Source organism: Amblyomma maculatum, chromosome 9 (genome assembly GCF_055883805.1).
Source record: "Amblyomma maculatum isolate TAMU_Amacu chromosome 9, ASM5588380v1, whole genome shotgun sequence".
Taxonomy (NCBI): Eukaryota; Metazoa; Arthropoda; class Arachnida; order Ixodida; family Ixodidae; genus Amblyomma; species Amblyomma maculatum.
This window is the reverse complement of record NC_139352.1, coordinates 96,736,529-96,757,992: the sequence shown is the minus strand read 5'-3', so window position 1 is coordinate 96,757,992 and position 21,464 is coordinate 96,736,529. Positions and strand designations below refer to the sequence as shown.

Sequence of the window (21,464 nt, the reverse complement as noted above, 5' to 3'; positions counted from 1 at the left end):
GCTGGCCTCTATGAAAGACCCATCCGGTCGCCTTGCTCGCTGGGCTCTCCGTCTCCAGGAGTATGACATCCATCTCATTTATCGATCAGGCCTGAAGCATACGGACGCGGATGCTCTTTCCCGCTCGCCATTGCCTAGTGATACCTCGTGTGAGCACGTCTGTGCTTACGATTTGTCGACTCTTTCCACTGTCGACATGGTTACCGAGCAGCGGAGTGATCCGTGGATCAGTGTACTTTTGCATCTTCTTTCAAGTCCTACTCCCGGTCATTCATCCAAAGCGCTTGTCCGGCAAGCCCACTACTTCTCCATTCGTGACGGTCTTCTCTATCGCCGCAATTATTTGCTTGATGGACGGAAGTCGCTTCTAGTCATCCCGCGTCATCTCCGCGCCAACATTTGTGCTGCGTACCATGGGGACCCACAGTGTGCCCACGGTGGCGTATTGAAAACCTACACGCGCCTACGTCTGCGATTTTATTGGCGTGGAATGTACCGCTTCGTACGACATTTTTTGCGCGCTTGCGAATCTTGTCAACGCCGAAAAACTCCACAGAAGTCCCCTGTTTCGTTGCAGCCGTTACCCTGCCCTGCTCGTCCGTTTGACCGCGTTGGCACAGATCTCTAAGGCCCTCTTCCTACTACTTCCGCTGGAAACCGGTGGATTATCGTGGCAGTAGACCATCTTACTCGCTACACTGAAACATCACCGTTACCCTCTGCCTCCGCAAGAGACGTTGCTTTGTTCCTTCTCAACAACTTGATTCTTCGCCACGGGACTCCGAAGGAACTGCTCAGTGACCGCGGACGCGTTTTCTTGTCCGAAGCTATTGAGGCCCTACTGAAAGAATGCCGCGTCATTCACCGCACCGCAACTTCTTACCACCCTCAGACGAATGGCCTGACCGAGCGCTTCAACCGTACTCTGAGTGACATGCTGGCCATGTATGTCAACGACGCTCATTCCAACTGGGACCAAGTTCTTCCCTTCGTAACCTACGCGTACAATACTGCGATACAGACCACCACTAGGTTATCTCCCTTCTTTCTTAACCTCAGGTGGTCGAAATTACCGGAGTACTCCACTACGGCGTCTCTCATAGCCTGAGTCGCTTTGGGACGTTAAACCCCACAAACCAACCATCTTTACGGGCGTGAGCCAACCTGTACAATGGACGCTCTCTTTCCCTACCGCCCTGAATCGACGCCACTGAATCTGAATCGACGCCACTCTCGGACGCCGCCCAGTACGCAGAAGAATGCCGTCAGCTCACCCGTTCGCTTACAACGGAAAACCAGTGGCAACAAAAACACCATCGCGACACCGGCGAGCCTTCTACATATGCACCTAACTGCCTGGTATGGCTCTGGGTCCCTGCCACAACCACCGGCCATTCAAAGAAGCTTCTTGCTCGATACCATGGTCCATACCGAGTCCTCCAACAAACATCTCCTGTAAACTACGTAGTTGAGCCTGTTACGCCCTCTTCGGACTTGCGTCGCCGTGGACGCGAAACAGTTCATGTGAACCGAATCAAGCCATACTACGATCCGTCTGTTCTGTCGGTTCCATAAGTCGCCAGGATGGCTCCTTCTTTACCCGGGGGAAAAATGTAGTGTGGTAAACTTCGTCTTCATAGCCACTGCCATGCATCGCGTGCTGGCGCGCTCGAGGACGAAGAAGTTGGTCGCTGCCTTGCTGTTTCGCCACGCCGGACGCTCCGCTGCGAGTTCCTGCTGAGCGGCTATATCCACCTGAATAAACACACCGTATATATATACGAATCAAAGAAGCCAACAGCCTGACACTCGGCGAGCCGAAAGAGAGCCTCGGGGATACTTATACACATTCCTTTTTGTTATTGAATTCAGTTAATACTCTAATCATTTTAGGGATAAAGATAATCGATAATAAAGTAGAACTTATAAGCAAAGCTGTGGTGGTGGGAACCTAGCCCACGACCTCCAGACGCCATATTCGGAGGTCGATAGTTCGGTGAGGAAAGGAAGGGAATGCATCATCTAGAGTGTATACCAAGGCAATCATTCCCCTAGGGTGACAGCTCTGCTAGCTTAGGGATTACTGCGTGAGGCGTAACTGTTTTCAAATAATTTTTTTCTTTATTATCGTACATAGCACTTGCACCACTGGATCAATTCCTCGCGCACTCCAATGGACTGCGTCTGCGCGCCGGTCTGCGCCGATCCTCCTGGAAAAACCGACACGACGCTGTTACATGTGCTGCCGGTTTCTCGAAACATGTCGAACCAATCGCCCAACAACACGTTCTATATTCCGTTACGGGCCTCTCATAGAAGCAATATTTCACACGCCTCTTGCCGCGGACCAGGAGTCTATGGATTTGTGCAGTCATGTTATCTACGCAGGAAAGAAGCCCACCACCATTAACTTTTGCTGAATTAAACAATGTCACGAGCTTACCTTCATTTCGTGCCGCGATCCACGCGTTCACTTTATTAAATATGCGCTAATGAACGCTGTTTCTGGCTGTGCGGGCGACCGGCGGCAGTGTAAGTATAATACAACTGCCGCACTGCGCTCGCGCAGCCAATCCACGATCGCTGCCACGGTGGCGACAAGTCTTTCAGCATCGCTCATGGTCCGCGCCTGCAAGTAAATAAACACAGATATAAAAACCCATGTGCAAATGTTAGTCATCCACAAAAGCGTATACCTGGTAAGGTCGTTAGTCCCGACCAGGACAACGACCGGGGGCTTCACTGTGGCCACCCTGCGCAGCCGATTGAGGATCTCCTCTGCGCCCGGAACAAGAGTAGCGCTTTCTGTGCGGTGAAGACAATGCAGGTTCGGTACGTAGATAATAACCATAATTTCCACTTCTGCACATGGAAGAAGTAGACAGAAAGCATTCTTACCGATGTTTCTGCGCCTCAGGCCAGAAACCCGCTCCGCTAGACGCATCAGCATGCTATCACCAATCGGTAATGGTGTAGCGAAGCGGGATTGTTTTGTTTTGAAACATCATCAGAAAATTAAAAAAAAAGACAGAATTTGCAGCTTAGTTTACTTATTACCGCGAGCGCCATGGTGCAGAGTGAAGTTCCTCTGCCGCTCACTGGTATTTGTACTAGTTGGCACTGCCCAAAAAATTTGAGGAAGGGAGATCGCGGAGATGTTTAATGGGGCAGGGAAGCACTGAACACACTTTTTTTTTTTTTTTCAAATTCCACCGTTCCAAGACAAGTTCAAACTGCTCCCTTCTAGACATTTTTCCTTCCCATTCAACTACAACAAAAGGAAGGGCGAAAACGCAGAGGAAAAGAGTACAAGGCAAGTGAAACGTTTCCCGCTCAAAACTCGCTCTTCCTCTCGAATAACCAACTTGGTCTGCCATATGTCAAATTCACGAAACAAGGCTGCAGTCCGAAGCACCAGAGCTTCCTGGGCCCGGCATAGTTTTGCACCTCTCGATAGCATGGTGGAAGCTGCAGCGGATCCCGTTTCGAACTGTCCAGAGAATTAATTTCGACTACTAACGGACATTTTTCCAGTAGCGCTCCTGTCTTGCGGCGGCCAAGAAAAGTATGTTTGACAGGACGGGTTACGGAGAAAATGCGCACAAGAAGTAGTAGTTGAGTGCAGGAATGCAGACGCAGCAGGCCTAACGAAACACAGCACATTTTCTGTAACTATTTTTCTCCATGTATAATTGCGAGATTAAGCTTGTTTAGGAAAATTTTAACAGTAATTAGCCACGGCTCTCACGCCGCTATCAAGCGCGCTGTGCGGTCCAATTAGGAGCATGGGGCCGTTCCGTATATGTTCACAGAAAAAGCAATGTCATGTGTTAAAAAAAAAAACCTAACAAAAAAAAAAACAGTTGTACTCACGTAGTGTGCCCAGGAAATCGGTCGCCGCTGCGTCGCCGTTTTGTGCATTGTGAATACACAGTAGGCTTCAACTGCACGAGTGCGAAGCTAGACTCCGTCACAAGCAGCAAAAATATTGACTAACATACCAGGCGTATATACACCTCACAAAACCTGCAAGGTCAACTGTCACGTGAAGATGGGCTTCATATCGGTCTCTATCTAAGGCCATCGGCATCAACAAAGTGATGGAACGGAAGCTGTAAGATTATGGGGGTTACAAAGGAAAACATATTTTCCCCCATAATCTGGTTGTTCTACCATTTTTGACACATCACTATATAGTAGCGGTTCGAATATGTTTTTAGTTCCGCACATTGAGATGGCACGGTTCAAATTTTTTCATGAACACGCAGGCGTAAACGCTAAGGCAATATGCACTGAAATATCAAGGAAGCCGCAAAATATGCGATAGGACGCTTATGCGCATCCTGTGAAAGTGTCGCGTGCACATTTATCGAAGCAACCTGTGACGAAGCCTCTTTTATCAAATGCTTTTTTTTTTCTGATATTGGAACGAAAAAAAAAAAAACGTAACGGCAGGTGCTGCCATAACTGGCCGATATCGCAAATAAAATTCTTGCGTAGCAAGGCATAAATTTTTCAGCCGCGAGAGCAGGCTATACGCAACATTGCCATTCAATAAAAACCATATGCAAACGATTCTTTTTAATAAGGATGTCTGAAGTTTACAGAGATGTCCGGGAGTGTTTTCAACGGGGCTGGGCAAGATACTTCGAAAAAGTATCCTCGATACGATACTCGATACCCTGAAAAATTGTATTTCCCATGGCGATACAAGATACAGGATCTAAATCGAGTTTCGATACAGATACTCGGTACTGTTTTGTCGATACTTCGATACATCACTGAAATCCTAGCATAATGAAGGTGGTAATACGATTAGCGACATTAGAAAATTGTACCGTGCTTTCTGGAATCTTTAGAGCATTTCTGAAAGAGCTTAACGAATACGCCAGCACGGAGTTTTTGTTTGGGCAGCTGTCCTTGTCAGAAATTCACACTGAATTGAATTGGTCATGGTTAAAGCTAATCGATTGCTTCCACAAGCAGCCTAGCGAAATATTTCTTAAAACTAATGCTCTTCATGCGAACCGACCTGTGAGCATTTGGCTATACATACAAATACAAAGGTGCAAGCTGCGTGCGTTTGGAGAACTGAGCAGTTATAATGCCACTAGAGTGATAAACGTTTTAAGCTAAAAGAAAAACAAGAAAAATAAGATGGATGAACGCTATTTAGTCCGGAAAGAGCGCGATGCGGGCGTACTGAAAGCGGCGCAAATGAGAAAAGCCTCTCTACATACGCACACGAGCAGACCGCAGTGTTTCAATAGATGATGATGCCTTTTATCAACGTGTAAGAGTGAACCATAGCCGCGCTGACTTGGTCACTGCGACTCTATTACGCCGACAGCTTTCCTACCAATGGAGCTGTATAAGCTATTGCTGAAAATGTAATGCGACTGGTAAGATTGAATCGCAGCATGCGGCAGTGCCCGTCATTGCTCGCGCATGTATATGAGCGCGGACATTAAAATCACATGCACGAAAGTGACTGTTCTGCCCAAAGTGAATAATTATCGCAGACGTCCATTTTTTCTAAGCAGCAATCGTCCTTACTATCACGGGACACAAGTCCATAAACTAAAAAAAGCGCTGATAATGACGCGTCCAAGCGTGAGCTATGCTTCTGCGCAATTCGGAAGCACAATGGAACGCGGCGATTCTGTAGCAGACGACGCTGTCGACTGCAGCATCGCAGTGGCGGGAACGGCCGGCGGTTGGCCGGCTGCCTGCTACGCCTAAAGAGCGCGCCGGGGAGGTACGGAACTGAAAATATATATAAACTGCTTAGACATTGCTAAATAACTTTTTTGACAGCTCCTAGATAACGCTATAACCTATAAACAACCTGGAAGTTTATGTTAGGCGTTTATACTAGACAGATATAATAGACGAGCTCTGGTGTCAGCACAAACAAAAATAAGCCGTTTTATTTTTAAATGTGATATTATAAACTTTTAGGCAACTGCAGATTATCTTGAACTTTTTAATAAACGTCATAAGACAGCAAGCTTTTATTATTACGATACTAGCGTCATAACATGCAGAGGTAAATTGGTTACGTCTAGCGCTGGTTCACTCTTTGCAGACTTCCCAGCAACCCCCGGTCTCTTTTGCCGGGCTTTCGTGAGGAGTGAGGCCGCATCGTTTCGAGCGGTGAGTATATCCATCTCGATCACAGGTATTGCGTTCAGTTACCCGGGTTTAATTTTCAAAAAGAAGCAGCGACCGTAATTTATAACTAAGCCATCTATGTCTTTTAAGGAAATGATCATACTTTGTTTAGTGGTATTGAAATCTGTTTGGCATGCAGCGTAGCCACTACACCAGCCTTGTAGAGAATTTGTATTTGCATAACGTTATATCCGACTGCTAAGCGCTTAAGTCTGTTTTATGAGAACAGCTTTCCTTTTACATTTTGCCTTTAAATAGTGTACTGAGAGGCATTGGTTGCTAGCAGTGTTTAAGGTTGAACGCAGTGCACTGACAACCTTGTTACCACGCGATTTGGTATGGTGGCTGCTCGCAATTTGGATACGCGGTGATTAAGACAGTATATGTCTGTAGGAGTTGCCTTTCACTATGAAAAGGCCTGCGGTGCATCCGTCAAATGCGAGTTTAAGAAACGGTCGACACTTAAGTTGAAGTCTACGCGGCTCGGTGCCAAGCGGACTGGTGCATTATTGTGTGCATTCGAAATGCGCAATTAATGTCAACGTGGGTGCATAGCATGCGCAGTGAGAAGTGTCTCGGGCAGGACAACTGCCCGAAAAAGTGCCTTTGCTTGTGGGTTTGGCGGTAACCACCGAATAGCCATGAGGCGGGCACGCTTGGCGACCGGGAAATTTCCACACCTGGCCCTATCGCATGCTCTCAGAGCGTTTACCCTCACCTAATATTCCGCGCCTCGCGGACTCGTTCAGTTCATTTCACAACACTCGTAGTATTCGTGCAGTGCGTCGCTCGTGTTCGTGGGCATACCTTTAAATGCGGCTACTTAAGCCCCCGCATCCCAGCGAGTGTCTTAAATCTCATGTCTAATACACAACTAATTTTTTTTATCGATTTTGCTCATGCGTCATAGCCCTAACATCGCTGCACGTGCACACCCGATTTCCACGATGAATGGGTGAATCATTAGATGCCAGCTTGCCTCGCTTAGCCTAAATTTCTTCCTCCCACCGTCTTTAAACACCCCCTTTTCTTTGGCGGTCGTTTTCATATTTTCACCTCGCCATCAACTTACTCCACCTTACAAGGTGCATTGCCGTTCTTAACATCTCTACTTTGGTAGCTTACTGCAGTCTCAATTTGCTTATCACCTGATTCTTTCATCTGTTTTGTCCCACTCATCCATGTTATGACCTATATACCTTGCAACATTGCATTCCCGTATACCATTTGTCCCAGCTGAAACGTAATCAAGCTTGAGGCCATGCTATTCCAACGATTTAAGCTGAGGGGTGTTGACAGTTGCCTGACCAAGTTGCAATTTTGTTAACTAAAGTTAGAAAGTATTGGCAGCAATTTAAGTGTCTGTACCTCGAGGGCAATATCACTTTCAAAAACAGCTGTGTGCAGTGTGCATGAGGGCTTAATTTACATAGCTTTATTTGCTGGTCTTCAGAGAAAGTTGCTGCATGGCCAATTCTTACAACTAGCTAATTAGTCATTTGGTTAAGTTTGTATAGAGCACAAAAGAAAAAAACTGGTATTAGGCCGGGCAACCTTAAGATCCTCAGTTAATTTCACAGAGCTTGAAGACATCCTTTTTGAAACCTTGTTTACATTTTAAGGCACAGACCTTTAATGGCTCATATTGTCAGCATTCGTCCGGTCACACTATAGCTATCAATCATATTATGAGGGTGGTATCATCAGAAAAATCAATGTTGTTTGCACCAGGAATTGAACCTCCATCCCTCAGATCCTCGGCCGAGCCCTTTAACCAACTGCGCCATGCCTGGGATTGTGAAGCTCACATAATTCACCTTGTCTACTATGAGAATGATAGTAGCAATGAAATAACGCTGCAATTGGGGATAACCATGGCTGCGTTTGGTTGATTGTAAGAGCATATTTATGCATCCTGTGTGGCACCAATGCTTGGGCTTTGCATTTTTGCAGTGTAGGTTCAACAGGGCTCTCGGAATTTTTGCACGTGACAGCTGGTATATGAAACTAGGTAGACAACACGGTGATGTGGTATGCCTGCATGTTCAGTCACCATTGCTGATACTAAGAGTGATCTTTGAGCGAAATAGTAATGTTCAGTCTACTTAGTTACAAATACAAATAATTTTATTTAGCATCAACACTGATAACACAGTACTCGTGATGCTGCAGGGTGCTATTAAAAAGGCTGCGATGGATTGACAAAGGCTAGCACCCTGCTTGCAGAGCAATACAGCAGCGTACAAAAATGCAGCAAAACAAGGAAAAGCCATTATAAACATACCGATGGCTTTATATATTACAAAAGTACATTTAGATGATATGACTAATATTGGATGGTACAGAATTGCACGTGTGAACTGCATTTTGAGGACGTATGCTGCTGTATAGATTGGCTGGACGTGTTAAGAGGGATCAAGAGCTTGTAGCATGCACATCAACATTTGGCGGCCATAGTTGGTACGGGTGTGGGGAATCTTCCAAGCCTGACTGCTTCGTGTGCCATGCGTTTTTTCAACTGGTCTTTCAGATATGATGTTTCAATACTTAATGTCCAGCTGCTTTTCATTATGAATTGCTTAAGTGGTCGTGCACCATGTTTTAAGCGTGCTATTGTACTTTGCACCTGTTTTGACATTATTGCAGTTCTGTTTAACGGCAGCATAAAAGCAACATTGCAAAGAATGTTTTTTTTTTTTTTTTTTTTTTCCTTTGATATTACTTCTCTACTTCATTATAATTGGCAAGAATTTGCTCAGCTGCTGAAAGGACAAAGTACTGGTGCAGTCGAAAGTTTCCGTTCTAAAGTGGTCAGTTTCAGGGCTTGGTTTTATTAGATTAGGGAATATTTCAATGAGCCTGTTTGATGTGGCCCTGTGTTGGAAATTAAGGCAAGTGCACCGGCAAGAGTGGTAACTAGAACCGAATATAAATCTCAGCTGCCAGACGGTAAATGGACATCTTTAATCATGAGCAGCATGTTTCAGTTTCCACACTCTGGAGTTGCAAAACACAAACGTGTTTGTCGACAGAAGTTTTATTAGTAGACTCTGGTGCCATCTAGAGACAGCTGGAAGTGCAAAGGTAGCTAAAGGTATAGACCACAATGAGCACTCCTGAAAGTATACTGCAAGTTAGACCGTTGTTTGCTTTGTGCTTTTCTGCTTTACAAACTTTGTTATCTCACTATATGACGTAAGACAGCAAAATCCCAACGGTCCTGTTAGTGCATTGCATGGCTATTTAGAGGTACTGACTGACTGTCAGCTGTGCTTAATGCAGTGTCTTTGGGGAAATACAGCTACTTTTCATTGGCATCGACAGAAGTTTTATTAGTGGACTCTGGTGCCATCTAGAGACAGCTGGAAGTGCAAAGGTAGCTAAAGGTATAGACCACAATGAGCACTCCTGAAAGTATACTGCAAGTTAGACCTTTGTTTGCTTTGTGCTTTTCTGCTTTACAAACTTGTTCATAACAGCCAGTCACTCACTATATGACGTAAGACAGCAAAATCCCAACGGTCCTGTTAGTGCATTGCATGGCTATTTAGAGGTACTGACTGACTTAGTCAGCTGTGCTTAATGCAGTGTCTTTGGGGAAATACAGCTACTTTTCATTGGCATGTATTCCTCACCAGTGCTGGAAGGGGAAACTTGGGTTGTGAATTTGATGGCTCTGCTGCATGTCATATTTTTGTGGTGTGTAGACCTGTGATAAGCACTGTGGACCCTTTTTGCAGGTACCTGCCAGCATGAGAGCCAAGTGGCGCAAGAAGCGGATGCGCAGGTTGAAGCGCAAGCGCAGGAAGATGCGTGAGAGGTCCAAGTAAGAATGGACCCTGCCGGGCAGCAGCACCCAAAGTCTGGAAGGAGGTTCCTGGCTGCTGCTACCAAGACTCGGTCCGCATGGCTTGGCCACATCGGATGGATCCCTTGGAGCGTACATGACAGACCCAAGCTCTCGATCTGCGCAAGGGAAGCCTCCGCTACTGGATCATCCCCTGGAGCATCCATTAAAGACGCCCATCCTCATCCTTGCTTGTGTCATGTGTTTGATGAGCAGTCAAGTGAGGCACCCTCGGGGAGGGAAGGTGCCTCCATAGCTCCTTGTCTGTGTGCCTTGCAGGGGGATGCCGAACACAGGCAATAGATCATGCGCCAGCCTTCCGTTGTCTACGCTTGTTTGGGCTGGACGTTTATACAGCGCTGAAGTTGTGTGTAAAGTAATTCCCCATAAAGAACGGTGTTAGGCAAGGCGACATGATCTGCTCAGTATTATTCGCAGCTTGCATAGTGTGTTCAGAGACTTGAAAGAGGAGTTAGGGATAAGGGTTTATGGGAAATACCTCAATCTAATTCGCTCACGTTGCCTTAAGTAACTTGGGGGTTGATTTGCAAAGAATGTGTGGTGTAGCAGAAAAAGCCTAAAAATCTTATGCAGAAAGGTATAACAGCTACTGCAAGGAACAGCAAGCAGTAGATGAAGCACTGCAAATGGTAGGAAATTGTGTCCACTTGGGAGAGGTAACAATCGCGCATCCTTAGCATGTGAAAGGGAAATAAACGTGATTGTGGTTGTGCGCGTTTGGCAACCAGCAGGTTATGGGTGTGTGAGGTTGAAAGATGAACGTGCATTGGCTTGTGATGTTAGTGTGTGTACCAGTATATAGGAGGAAATGAGTGAAAAAGGAAAGCGTAGCAGGGGGCGGCAGAAAGTTAGGTGGGCGGATGAGATTAAGAAGTTCGCAGGGGTCAAGTGGATGCAGCTAGCACAGAACCGGGTTAAGTGGAGAAATATGGGAGGGGCCTTCGCCCTGCAGTGGGTAGAGTCAGGCTGATGATGAGTGATTTGTGGTGTTTAGCATACCAAAAACGACTGGTTATAAAGAGGCCGTAGTGAGGATTTCAACCACCTAGGGTTGGTTCATAACGTGTACCGCCTCCCTCGAAAAGCGGCTGGGGTTCAAGAGGGAGAAGTTGAAAAGGTGCACAAACAGATCGTGGACTAGCAGCTTACGAATGTCGCTCAAGAGGAAATAAGCTTCAGCTTGCTTGTACTCGCCTTATCGGCCAGAAACTTGGTTGAGGTCAGTTGCTTACAGTCTGGTGGAAATTAGGAGCTTGCGTGAAGAGAGTAGAAAATTGGAAATGAAAGGAAGGAAAGTGTAGGTTATATGAGCGGTTTGATTGAATCTGATGATTCTGCTTTGAGTGGTGTGTAGGGCCAAGTGGATGCAGCTAGCACAGGACTGGGTTTACTGAAGGAATAGAGAGGCCTTCACCCTGCAATGATGAAAGGTGCAGGAAGGGTTGGGGTAAAGGTTTGGTTTTGTTGATGGCGGTTAACATCACAGAGATCCATGCTACGAGAGTGGACATAATTTGACTACACTGGTACATTTGAGGTAGCAGTTGGCTCTACATCTAAGTGGGGATTTCACTTGCCAAAGCAAGGTGCGCCTGCACTTCACTGTTTTTGGAAGCGGCCAGGTTGAATCTATACCTGAACTCTGGAACTGGCATTGCTTATGTCGAGTGAATGCCCCTAAAGGAACTTCCCTGCTTGGCCTCGTTTGCTCATCTCTTCCTTTTGAAGCCAAGTAGTGCAGGCAAAGTCTCAGCATGGCACAGAACTGGCTAACTTATGACCACAGGTCTAATGCTGTTGTACAGTTGATTCTTTGCATGCTTTTCCATCTTGTGCAAAATACGGTAGTGGAAGAGCCGCTTCAAACTGCTTTCACTGCTACAAACTGGCTGCCTCAAATGTTTGCCTTCAAAATTTAGTGGAACACAGTTCTGCCAAAAACTGCATATTGTGTTGAGCCTAAAGCATGTAAAACTTTCATAAACTAGAAAAGTGTAGAGCATAATATTTGCAAGTCAATTTTAAATGAGCCACAAGCCTTCTAAGTGAATTTACTGCAAAAATGCTCTGTGTGGCTGAAAAGAACAGCAAGAGCTCTTGTGGGTCTGCTGTGAAAACAAGCAGGTACTTCACCATTGAGGCCATCATGCCGATGCAGGACTAAAGCATACTTGAAGGTTCATGGGGGTGGCACCAAATGGGTACCTATCGCTGAGTGTTTTCAAGTGTGTTGAAATGAAGGAAGGCATCATGGCATAATTCAAGCGATAATGAGGGCAGTTGCTGGCAGTAGGCTATGAAGTAAAAAATCTGGGGGAAAAAAGCTATCCTTTAGTGCCATCTATCCTCCCTGAAGGCACTGTGCTGACCTGTGCCCAGACATTTATCAGCAGAGGCATATGATGAAGGATATGCACAAGACGGCAGAAATGTGCTGCTCACTGAAGTGAACTCCAGTGGTGCTGCTTGAGTGCATCAAAGTGGTAGGTTTCACTAGTTTCACGTTTAATATATCAAGTCAAAATAGTGAAAAGCTTTTAGTTACTGTTAATGTTCAGTTATGAAATTTGTGGCTGGTCTGTTTCAAATTGTTAAAGGCAGTCATGTTATTAAATAACTACCTGTGTAGTTATTTAATAACATGTTTCGCCTATTTGTTGTTGTCATAGATGTGCACATTGTAAGTAAGCATTGAAAATTGAATAAAAAGTAGTCAAATTTGATATTTTTGCAAGGCAGGAAGTGTAAATTTGCCAGTATTAAAAGCATTTCAGACCAGAAACATGTTCCAGACTTTAATTGAATTTCCCCAAAGCTCTAGTTTTATTGCTCCAAAGCTGCTTCAAAATTGCTTCAGGTGGTCGAAATTGCTCCATAGCCCTCCACCCATGGCACCTCTTTCTCTCTCTCCACTTTTGCTCCCACCTTCCTCCCTTCCCTTAGGGCGTGGTTCAGGTGTCCACAGAAAAAGTGTGGCAGATGCTGTGCCTTCCTTTCCTGTAACCCAATTATTATTATTACTGCTTCCCATGTTGCTTCAAAATGCTTGATCTGGAAATGGTTCAAATACAAAAAGGATAAAGGACATAACGGTAGGAATATGGAAAAGCTGGTGGTGGCAAAACTTGCACATGAAAAGGTCTTGGCCCAGGAATTAAAATTAAGAGGTGTATCTAAAATTTGAAAGGGGAGGAGGGGGATGGCATGAACCACAAAGAGAAGGTGTGGCCACATTTAATTCTTGTGAAACTCTTACTACTACTGCAAGCACACTGCTCTATGCTGCTGTGAGGCAGCATGCCATGGTCTACCATTGGGTATCACAACATAGCGTCACCATCTTGCTGCATACTTCTTTGCTTGTGCTCTGACATTTGAAGCCAGGGCGGTTGTCGTGTTTGCCATATTTTTGTGTGGAAGCTGGTTCTTCCACACAAGCCAGCTATGGAAGATGTTCCCCTTCGCGTACTGCCAGTCTTCCGGTGCTGTTGAACAAAATTCTCCATAGTGTGCAAAAAAATATGTAGTTGTTACGAACTAAAGGGAGATCACTTGGTCTTGCTTTTTCTAGGAATTGCTCTACTGCATTACTCAATCCCTGAAGCTGTAGCACAGCGAAAAGCACAGTTAAGCTGGCCTAATCAGGGTAATACACACTAAAGGCTCTGTGCATGGTGCAGTATCTTGCATCTTTTGGATTTGGCCTGCTACAAAGTGCATAAATAGTGGCAAAATTTAATGAGAAAACATTGCTTTTGGAACTTTCCCACCAACGCCTTTAGGACAACCTTAATGAAGGCCGCGACATTGAAAAGCAAGGTGCTCGTGTGCTATGCGATGTCAGTGCACATTAAAGAACTCCAGGTGGTCGAAATTTCCAGAGCCCCCCACTATGGCACCTCTCATAGACCGAGTCACTTCGGGACGTAAAACCCTGTCTAGCACCAAAAATAATATACAAGTATGAACTTCCCGTTATGAAAGGGTAACACATCTTACATGTTGCATGTATTTTAGCATAGGTTGCATCTGTTCCAATTTTTGGCACACACATACATTCAGAAGCTGTTACTTTTAACACTTATTTGTAGCTTTTAGAAAGGTTAGAAAACTACAAACGTTACACAAGTGACTTAGCTAAGGAAGCGTTTTACTAGGGCATTCATTCCAAGCAGCTACAGGAAAAAGTAGCGTCTGGGACCAGCACCTACAGTAAATAGCCAACCATTTGAACTGGGTACAGTTAGAATCCCATTTGAGTGTTTTTACCTGTGTTCACAATCAGTTCTAGGGTGTACATAGATTTTCTTTGCAGTGTGAAATCATCATAGCTATGCTTGGGAAGTCATAAAAATGGTTTTAGAATGTGTGTTTACATATAAGTGAATTTAGAATGCTTCATCCCACAAATGTGGTGCTTTGTAATGAGACAGCTTCAGTACCCCCATGCCGAAAAAAGTTGTTCATCGGCATTGTTGACCATTTGAAGCCTGGCAGCACGAAAAATCGTAAGCATGCCCCTGGCAGGCTTTAGACGTGAACTACTTTACTGCAAATGCAGCTGCGAGACATATTTCTGTTTTACAATTCTAAGCCAAATATGTTACACGCAACCAATAGCTTGCATGGATCTTCTCGCCTGACTTAATTACTAAAACACAACAGAGGTAGACCATGTAAAGTATAAAAGAAAATGGGGGGGGAGGGAAATTTAAACTGCAACTTTCCATCACATTAATTGGTCTACAGCTGCTTCTGATGGTGGAATCGAGCACACTTCCTTCCACTGTTACATAGTGTTACCTAGCATTGAGTTAGGTAAAGCTTATGACTGCCATCATCCATCCATTCATTGCCGACGTTCTCAGGAGAACAAAATTGCATGATGGCACACATGCAATACTTCTCACTGCACCACTTTCCACTGTGCTCACTTTGTTATAATGGATATGTACAGGGCCAACTGTACTGTTACACTCCGAATGACTATCACAAAAAAAGTTTGCTCTGAAAAACGGGGGTAGTCTTGCAAAACATAGGAGGTTAGTACTATAAGTACTGCATTTGAAAGGAATGGTACATGCGACTATAAGCACAGATCTGCTTTTTGGCTTTGTCACACTTCCCCGAGGTGCGCGCATCTTCTCCAACTAAAATTAAACTTTAACAAACCTAGTTCACACTTCAATTGTTCTGAAGTTCCAGAATGCCGAATGCTAGTTATGTGACGAATGTCAGAGAAGTGTGACTGTGGAAGCAAATATCTTGACTTCCAAACATTTCCCAGTTCTACATGCCAAATGTGAGAATGAATGAAACAATAAATGTAACAATGGAGGCCGCCGAATAAATATGGACTGTTCGAAATTCTCTGCTGTGCTACAAAATATATGTACAGAATGTGCTTTAGTTTTATTGAAACCTAGCCATGATAGCAAGTTCCTAAAGTCATATTATTCCATGTCTGAGCATTCAATTCCATTGGTCTTCCCTACCTGAAAGAACTATTTTAGAACATGCTGCAGAAGCTGTGAAATTTATGCAATACAGCCAACTCAAACTTTCAGGTATGTGCATCACCAAATCTTCACATACCTCTACAACAACATATCAAATGATACACAAGCATGATGGCTAGAGTCAAACATTTATGAAGACAAGACTAGAAATAGAATTCCCTTCTGTGTCATGCTATCCACACCTGCAGCTGAAAAATCTGCAATTCTATTGTCAAGCTGCATGTGTATGCAGTTCAGCTGTATATGGCTGCAATGCATCTCCATGTAGCAAATTCCCTAATAGAATTACGAATTTTCTCAATTCCCTATCGCCACCTCCATTTAGGAGCATATATTTGAGAACTAAACAACAGTGTTGCAGCAGTTGACCTTGATATAACCAACTCACTATGCAGAGACTTATTTTCTTTTCTAGTTCAGAGTTACTTGAAATTTGGCGAACCACACAACATCTTAATGACAACATAAATTGGCATGAAAAGAAAGCCTACAATTGCAACGAACGACCGCTGCCGACACATCATGTCGTGCTCAAACACTGTCGGCGCATCCATATGACTAACGAGTCATATAGAGAGCCATAACGAGTCTCTAGCCCAGCCATAGAGTTTTCCACTCCTCACCTCCCTTACTCTCGCAGCCTTACTCAATCTGTAAACGAGGGGATAGGTTTCACGCTAATAAAATGACCACAGTGGCAACCAGCACTGCCGTGGCTGTGCTATGCAAGCCTTTTCTCAAAAAGTCTATCCAGTTAACAAATTCCAGTAAAGGGGGTTTGCAGTAAACATTTTCAAAATAATGTCGTTTACATTTCTTATTTTGCATTCCTTTTTGCATTGTCCTTTCGGGTCCGCATAAAAATGGCACGCAATGAAAATCTGAATGTTACGAAAAATCGCGAACATTTATCTGAATCATTATAATAACTGGCTTTTCACTGCTATATGACAATAACCAAACAACATTCAGTAATATGAACTCCTTTAATGAGCTTTTCAAGTGCCACCGGCAATGTCTATACCGAAAACAAATGGCATGACAACACTAATGTACTACTGTTCAAACATGCCTTATCCAATACACAACTGTTGTCTGGCTGTGCTGACTTGTGGCACAACTTGCTCTGACTAACTAGTTTTCATGCTTCCAGAGCAACTTTATGCATGCTGCTTGATCCACACAGCTTCAGTGACCAGTCTTCACAGTCCAGTGACTCGCGATTCATGTAAAAATATTCACCTAGGTAATAACAAAGAACAACAGTCTGCGCAGGTGCTTGGATGGAACACTGTACACTTCTGGAACAAACTACGTAATATGGCGCTCATCAAAAATTGAGCTCGGTATCAAAAGCAGTTCCACATTTCAGGTACCGACAACACAAATACTAAATGCGTCTCCTTTTGTGGCTTGTCAAAGGAGTCATCACAGCAGCTCATCAAAAGCATGTCACAAATTTTCTCGCAACAGCACTGTCCACACATGTATTGCTGCGCAAGACACCACTTCCATTCACTATCCTACCCTGACCCAGGAACAAAAACTGCAGCGCACCAATTGTGAACAACACGTCCGACCTTGGCATGCCTTGACGGTAGAGAACTGTCAAGAGTTCCTCGCAGCTAGAAAGGCCTCTAGGAATTGGCTGCGTGAATCCCTCGCCTGAAACCTAGCCACAAACTGCTCTCCTCCTTCGAAGCTGATTGCCACGCCAAAGCCACACTTCTTAAACTCGTCCACAGAGTCCACTGCAGGCGGCCAGTGTTCTGGAAGCTGCACATCCACCACGGGCAGTGCAACGTCCCACGTCCGCATCACTTCAAATGGCCGCAGTGGGCTGAACACGTTCTCTGTCACAATCATTATCTCCTTACGGGCCACAAGTGTGTAGTGGATGATGCCCAAACCCACGTCATTCAAGAGGACACGACCACAGAACCGCACAGCAGACAACTCTCCCACAGCCACACACTCCACATGCTGTGGTGCAAACTTGTCCTCACACTCGAGGCCAAACGAAGCAGTGAACCGACGTGCTAGGCCGTCCGTGTCTTCGGCCGATGCGGGCAATAAGAGGAAAGTACTGCTGCGTGGAGAGCCTGTCCGCAGTTCCAGGTAGCACCGATGTGGACCCCTAAGCAGCTGGACCATATCACGTGGTGCAATGGTAATGCAGCGGCCAAACTGCGGAACGACTGCTCCGTTAGTGGCCAGTGCGTGCTCCAGTTCGAGCAGACTGAGCCCCGCATCATTGGCAACGGCACAGACAATGCTGGTGGCTTGCTCCTCGATGCAGACGCACCAGGCGACCCACTCGGGGGCATGGCCTTTGGCTTGAGCCTGCAGCTGGTCCTGGAAGCTGGGCTGTTGGAGGCCCACACGCAGGAGCCAGTCAGGAAGGGCAGCTTCGCTAAAGCCAGCAGCAGCAGCAGCTGGTGACTCCACTTTGTCCACAGGGTGACTGGGAGGGGCTTCGTCTGAAAGCTATACAGGAAACCAATGAGACATGATTGAAAGAAAAAAAAAACACTGCATATTGTTTATTTATTTTTTTTTTCTAGTGCTGCCTCAGAATTTGAGGCAGCACCAGAAGACCTCAAAAGAGGGCAGTCAAAGTGGGGAGAGTTTTCAGTGCCACTCCAGTGCTTGGGAGGCAGCCATGATATAAAAACTGTGTGAAAATGTAATAATCATATTTGGCTGAATATATAAACACATTTCTATTCAATCCGATTCCGGATGTTTGGTTTTCGAAATCTCAAACTGCCCAACTCAAGCAAATAACGTTTGCGGAATGCCCACTTTGCTTGGTTGCAGCTTACCAAGGCCTCCTTCTGGATGGCACTGTGGCACGTGTTTCACCAAAGCCCCCACTCCAAGAACACTTCCTAGGCATACGAGCGTATGCCACAGTTGGTCAGCATATGCATGTAGAAGCAGGTGCCTCGATCTCTGCCAGTCAGGTGTCTGCGCTAGGGGCTAGTCTGGACTGGGACATCAGCTGCTTCACCGGGCTGGGCCAGAGCCTAAAGTTGCGGGCCAGGCTAAGGCTTGAAGCCGCAGGCACCCTCTATGTATGAGAGGGCCCTCTATGTGCCTGCACATAGAGGGCCAATGTCCAGCTTTTGGTTCATTATTGTACAATGAAGTGTGCTTGGAGCTTTACTGCACTGACACGGTTATTTATTTATGTTTTGGTTGAGGCACTTGACTGCTGAGCTGGGGTACCAGAGTTCGGTATGGGCCGCATTTCGAGTGAGGCGAACCCCCCCCCCCCCCCCCCCCCGCCCCCTTCGTGCACCCGTGCACTGTCAGTGCACATTAAAAAAAACCCGAGGTGGCCAAAATGGTACAAAGCCTTTCACTGCGCCACCCCTTATAGCATGGGTTGGCTTGTAATGGTACAGCTGCCAACACATGCCTGATCGCATGGCCTCGACAGATATTAGAGCTGCTCAACACTTGCAACTAGGTCAGAGACAATGCTGCATGATAGGTTAGGGGCCAGTGATGATAATGGGTGCCTTTTAGCTACCTTAGTGAGATGTCAAATCCATCAGCCAGCAGTGGGCAACGCTAATATTTGTTGAGGCCGAATGCCCGAGTGTTCGTGTTAAGCGTGCTGGCGACAGAACGCAAGCCTTTGTGCTTTTCATTTCTACTAACAATAAGGCAGCCAGTTCGGCCATGCATTCAGCCCACAAATTGCGTTCAGTAAACAAAAATGTCATTGCACTCATCGCAAGAATATACATTATTATTCAGACATCATCGCAGGCCTTAAAATATGCAATTAAAAGTCTTGAGGAAATGAAAAGTATAGCTTGTTACACGTGTATGCAACCCTTTTTATTTGGCCCTTAGAACTTCTGAGTAGCTCTGTGTTGTCTCAGTGCACCTGCAGGATCATCATTCAAAAAGCCGACCAGGTGAACATGCTTCATTACCACTTCCTTTTGAGCTGGAAAAAAAAAAAAAAAGCTGTAGTTTAGCCTGTGGTTAAACCTGGAGTTACGCAAAAGCAATCTGCATGGCTCTGCTAAGGTTTGGTCTCAAAGTAAAGACATGGCTTCTGCACATTCTAGTTTACTCCATGGTTTCAGCTTTATTTATGCCATAGAGGAATCACTTCCCGTATGAACACCCCTTGCCTCCCGTGACTGACCATTCTTCTTCGGGTGCAGAAGACTTCTAGTGGTATGAAATCGTCTCTATGTCGAACTCAGGGGCACCCCGCCATCACAACATTCGAACGAACCTTCTGTCCCAGAAACTCGCTGTTGTCGTTCGCCTCACCAACTACCATGTTATCTGTTTTTTTATTTTTCTTCTCCTTTTCCTTCTTTTACTTCTTATTCTTTTACTTCTTTCTCTTCTTCTTTTCGTTCTTAATTTTCTTTTTCTTTTTAGTCTTTTTGTTCTTCTTTTCCTTCTTCATCTTCCACGGTACTACGCAGACGGCTTGAAGACCTACCGCAGCGTAGCTTTTGCTGCAAAATTCATTCAAGCAGTGCTTAGATTTAAGCTTCTTTGTCAGGCAGTTCTTTATTTGTGTAGTTGAGTCTACTTTCTAGCTTGAAACAATTTACCTCTTGGGTTGCTCTGTTTCACTGAGTTTTGCTGGCCATGCTGAGCTTAGCAGAGCGATAATTTAGCAGGCCCAGGCCAGGCCCGTGCTTGAAGGTGCGTGCTTCGGGCTAGGGCCTCAGTCTGAGGCCCATGCAGTGCTCTAGTCTCCATCAGTGTTAGTCAAGCTGGAATCAGCATGGCGGTGCGTGTCAACTGTGGTCTCCTTTGACTTCCAAGGGAGGAGCTCAGTAGAATGCCGCAGCCACTGTTCTCCACAAGATGCCCAGCACGAGGGAGCGAGCAGGAAAGGGAGATAGCATGAGGCATGTGTATGGGTGTCCACTAACAATGCCTAATGTAAGGTAACACTGACCATGCACGAGTGGTGCACATACTCCTAGAAAATGTTAGCGAAGTCTCCGCTTAAGGCACCAACCACGAAACAGTGCAAATGCGATTCAAGCTAGCAGCTAGAGGTCCCACAAACAGGTCCTACGTCCTACAAAAATGTTGGCCCCATGTGTACATTGTCTTGTTCAATTGCCAATAGCCATTTCTGCAGAGACTTGGGACAACTTCAACGAGTGCGAAAAGACTTCAATACGCCCTTTGTGTGCGAGGGCCTTGAGAGTTAAAAAAATGCATAGTTTTGGAAATGTTTATCGTTCCGACCAGATTTTTTATGCAAAAAAAAAAAAATGAAATGTTTGATTTTAAATTATATTCAGAAAGAGTTACTGTATGCTTAAAACCAGTATTTACAGAGGATTAATAAATACCATTTCACGCTCTATATGCAAGAGAAACTCACTGTCGTCACTATGTACATCTGCTTCACACAATGCACACAATTTCTTCACGGTCAGGTCCACTTGGTCTTTACTTCTTTGCGTGCTGCTTCAACATGCACCTCAACACACCTTAACATGCATCTTTAATTTCGACATCCATCGAAATAAATCTTCACACCTAAACAGAGTTTTCTGAGCTCGTCTCGCCACATATGCAAGATATGAGGTTGTTCATGCATGCACACATGCTGCAGAAAAGACAGCTCTCACTGATGCAGTAACACAATAGGTAGTACAACATTATGTACTAGACCTTTTTCAAGCACTGCAGTCCCATCAGTGGCATTGAAGGGCTTTCGAGAAGTGCATGTATCCACCAGCAGCCCCTGATCTGTGACCTGCCAAGCACAGCCCAGCTAAGTCGATCAACCAATTGACAGCAAATTTATTTGCAGTAGAGAGTTTCTTATATTTTTGCTCTCTCCAGAGCTAAACATTTTTGCCACCAAGCAGCGGTGTATGAATGCTCCTTGGCTCGGT

The 21,464-nt window shown here is 45.3% G+C and overlaps 1 protein-coding gene and 2 long non-coding RNA genes across 3 annotated transcripts in view; 1 reads left to right on the top strand and 2 right to left on the bottom strand.

Moving 5' to 3' along the window:
* Window positions 1-2,159: 2,159 nt before the first annotated feature.
* On the bottom strand, window positions 2,160-2,801 carry LOC146179797 (uncharacterized). The gene is made up of 3 exons (XR_014700945.1): window positions 2,697-2,801; window positions 2,444-2,629; window positions 2,160-2,210 (listed from the first exon to the last, which is right to left on the bottom strand). It is a non-coding gene; the product is annotated as an uncharacterized LOC146179797 (long non-coding RNA).
* A 3,024-nt stretch (window positions 2,802-5,825) lies between these two features.
* LOC146179796 (uncharacterized) lies at window positions 5,826-10,208 on the top strand. The gene is made up of 2 exons (XR_014700775.1): window positions 5,826-6,156; window positions 9,915-10,208. It is a non-coding gene; the product is annotated as an uncharacterized LOC146179796 (long non-coding RNA).
* A 6,414-nt stretch (window positions 10,209-16,622) lies between these two features.
* The window catches only part of LOC146179795 (nischarin-like), a 49,075-nt gene continuing 44,233 nt past the window's right edge, over window positions 16,623-21,464 (bottom strand). Inside the window, exon 12 of the mRNA XM_084579355.1 lies at window positions 16,623-18,048. Coding sequence (XP_084435481.1) covers window positions 17,170-18,048 — 879 coding nt within the window. The 3' untranslated portion in view covers window positions 16,623-17,169. The remainder of the gene's footprint in view (window positions 18,049-21,464) is intronic.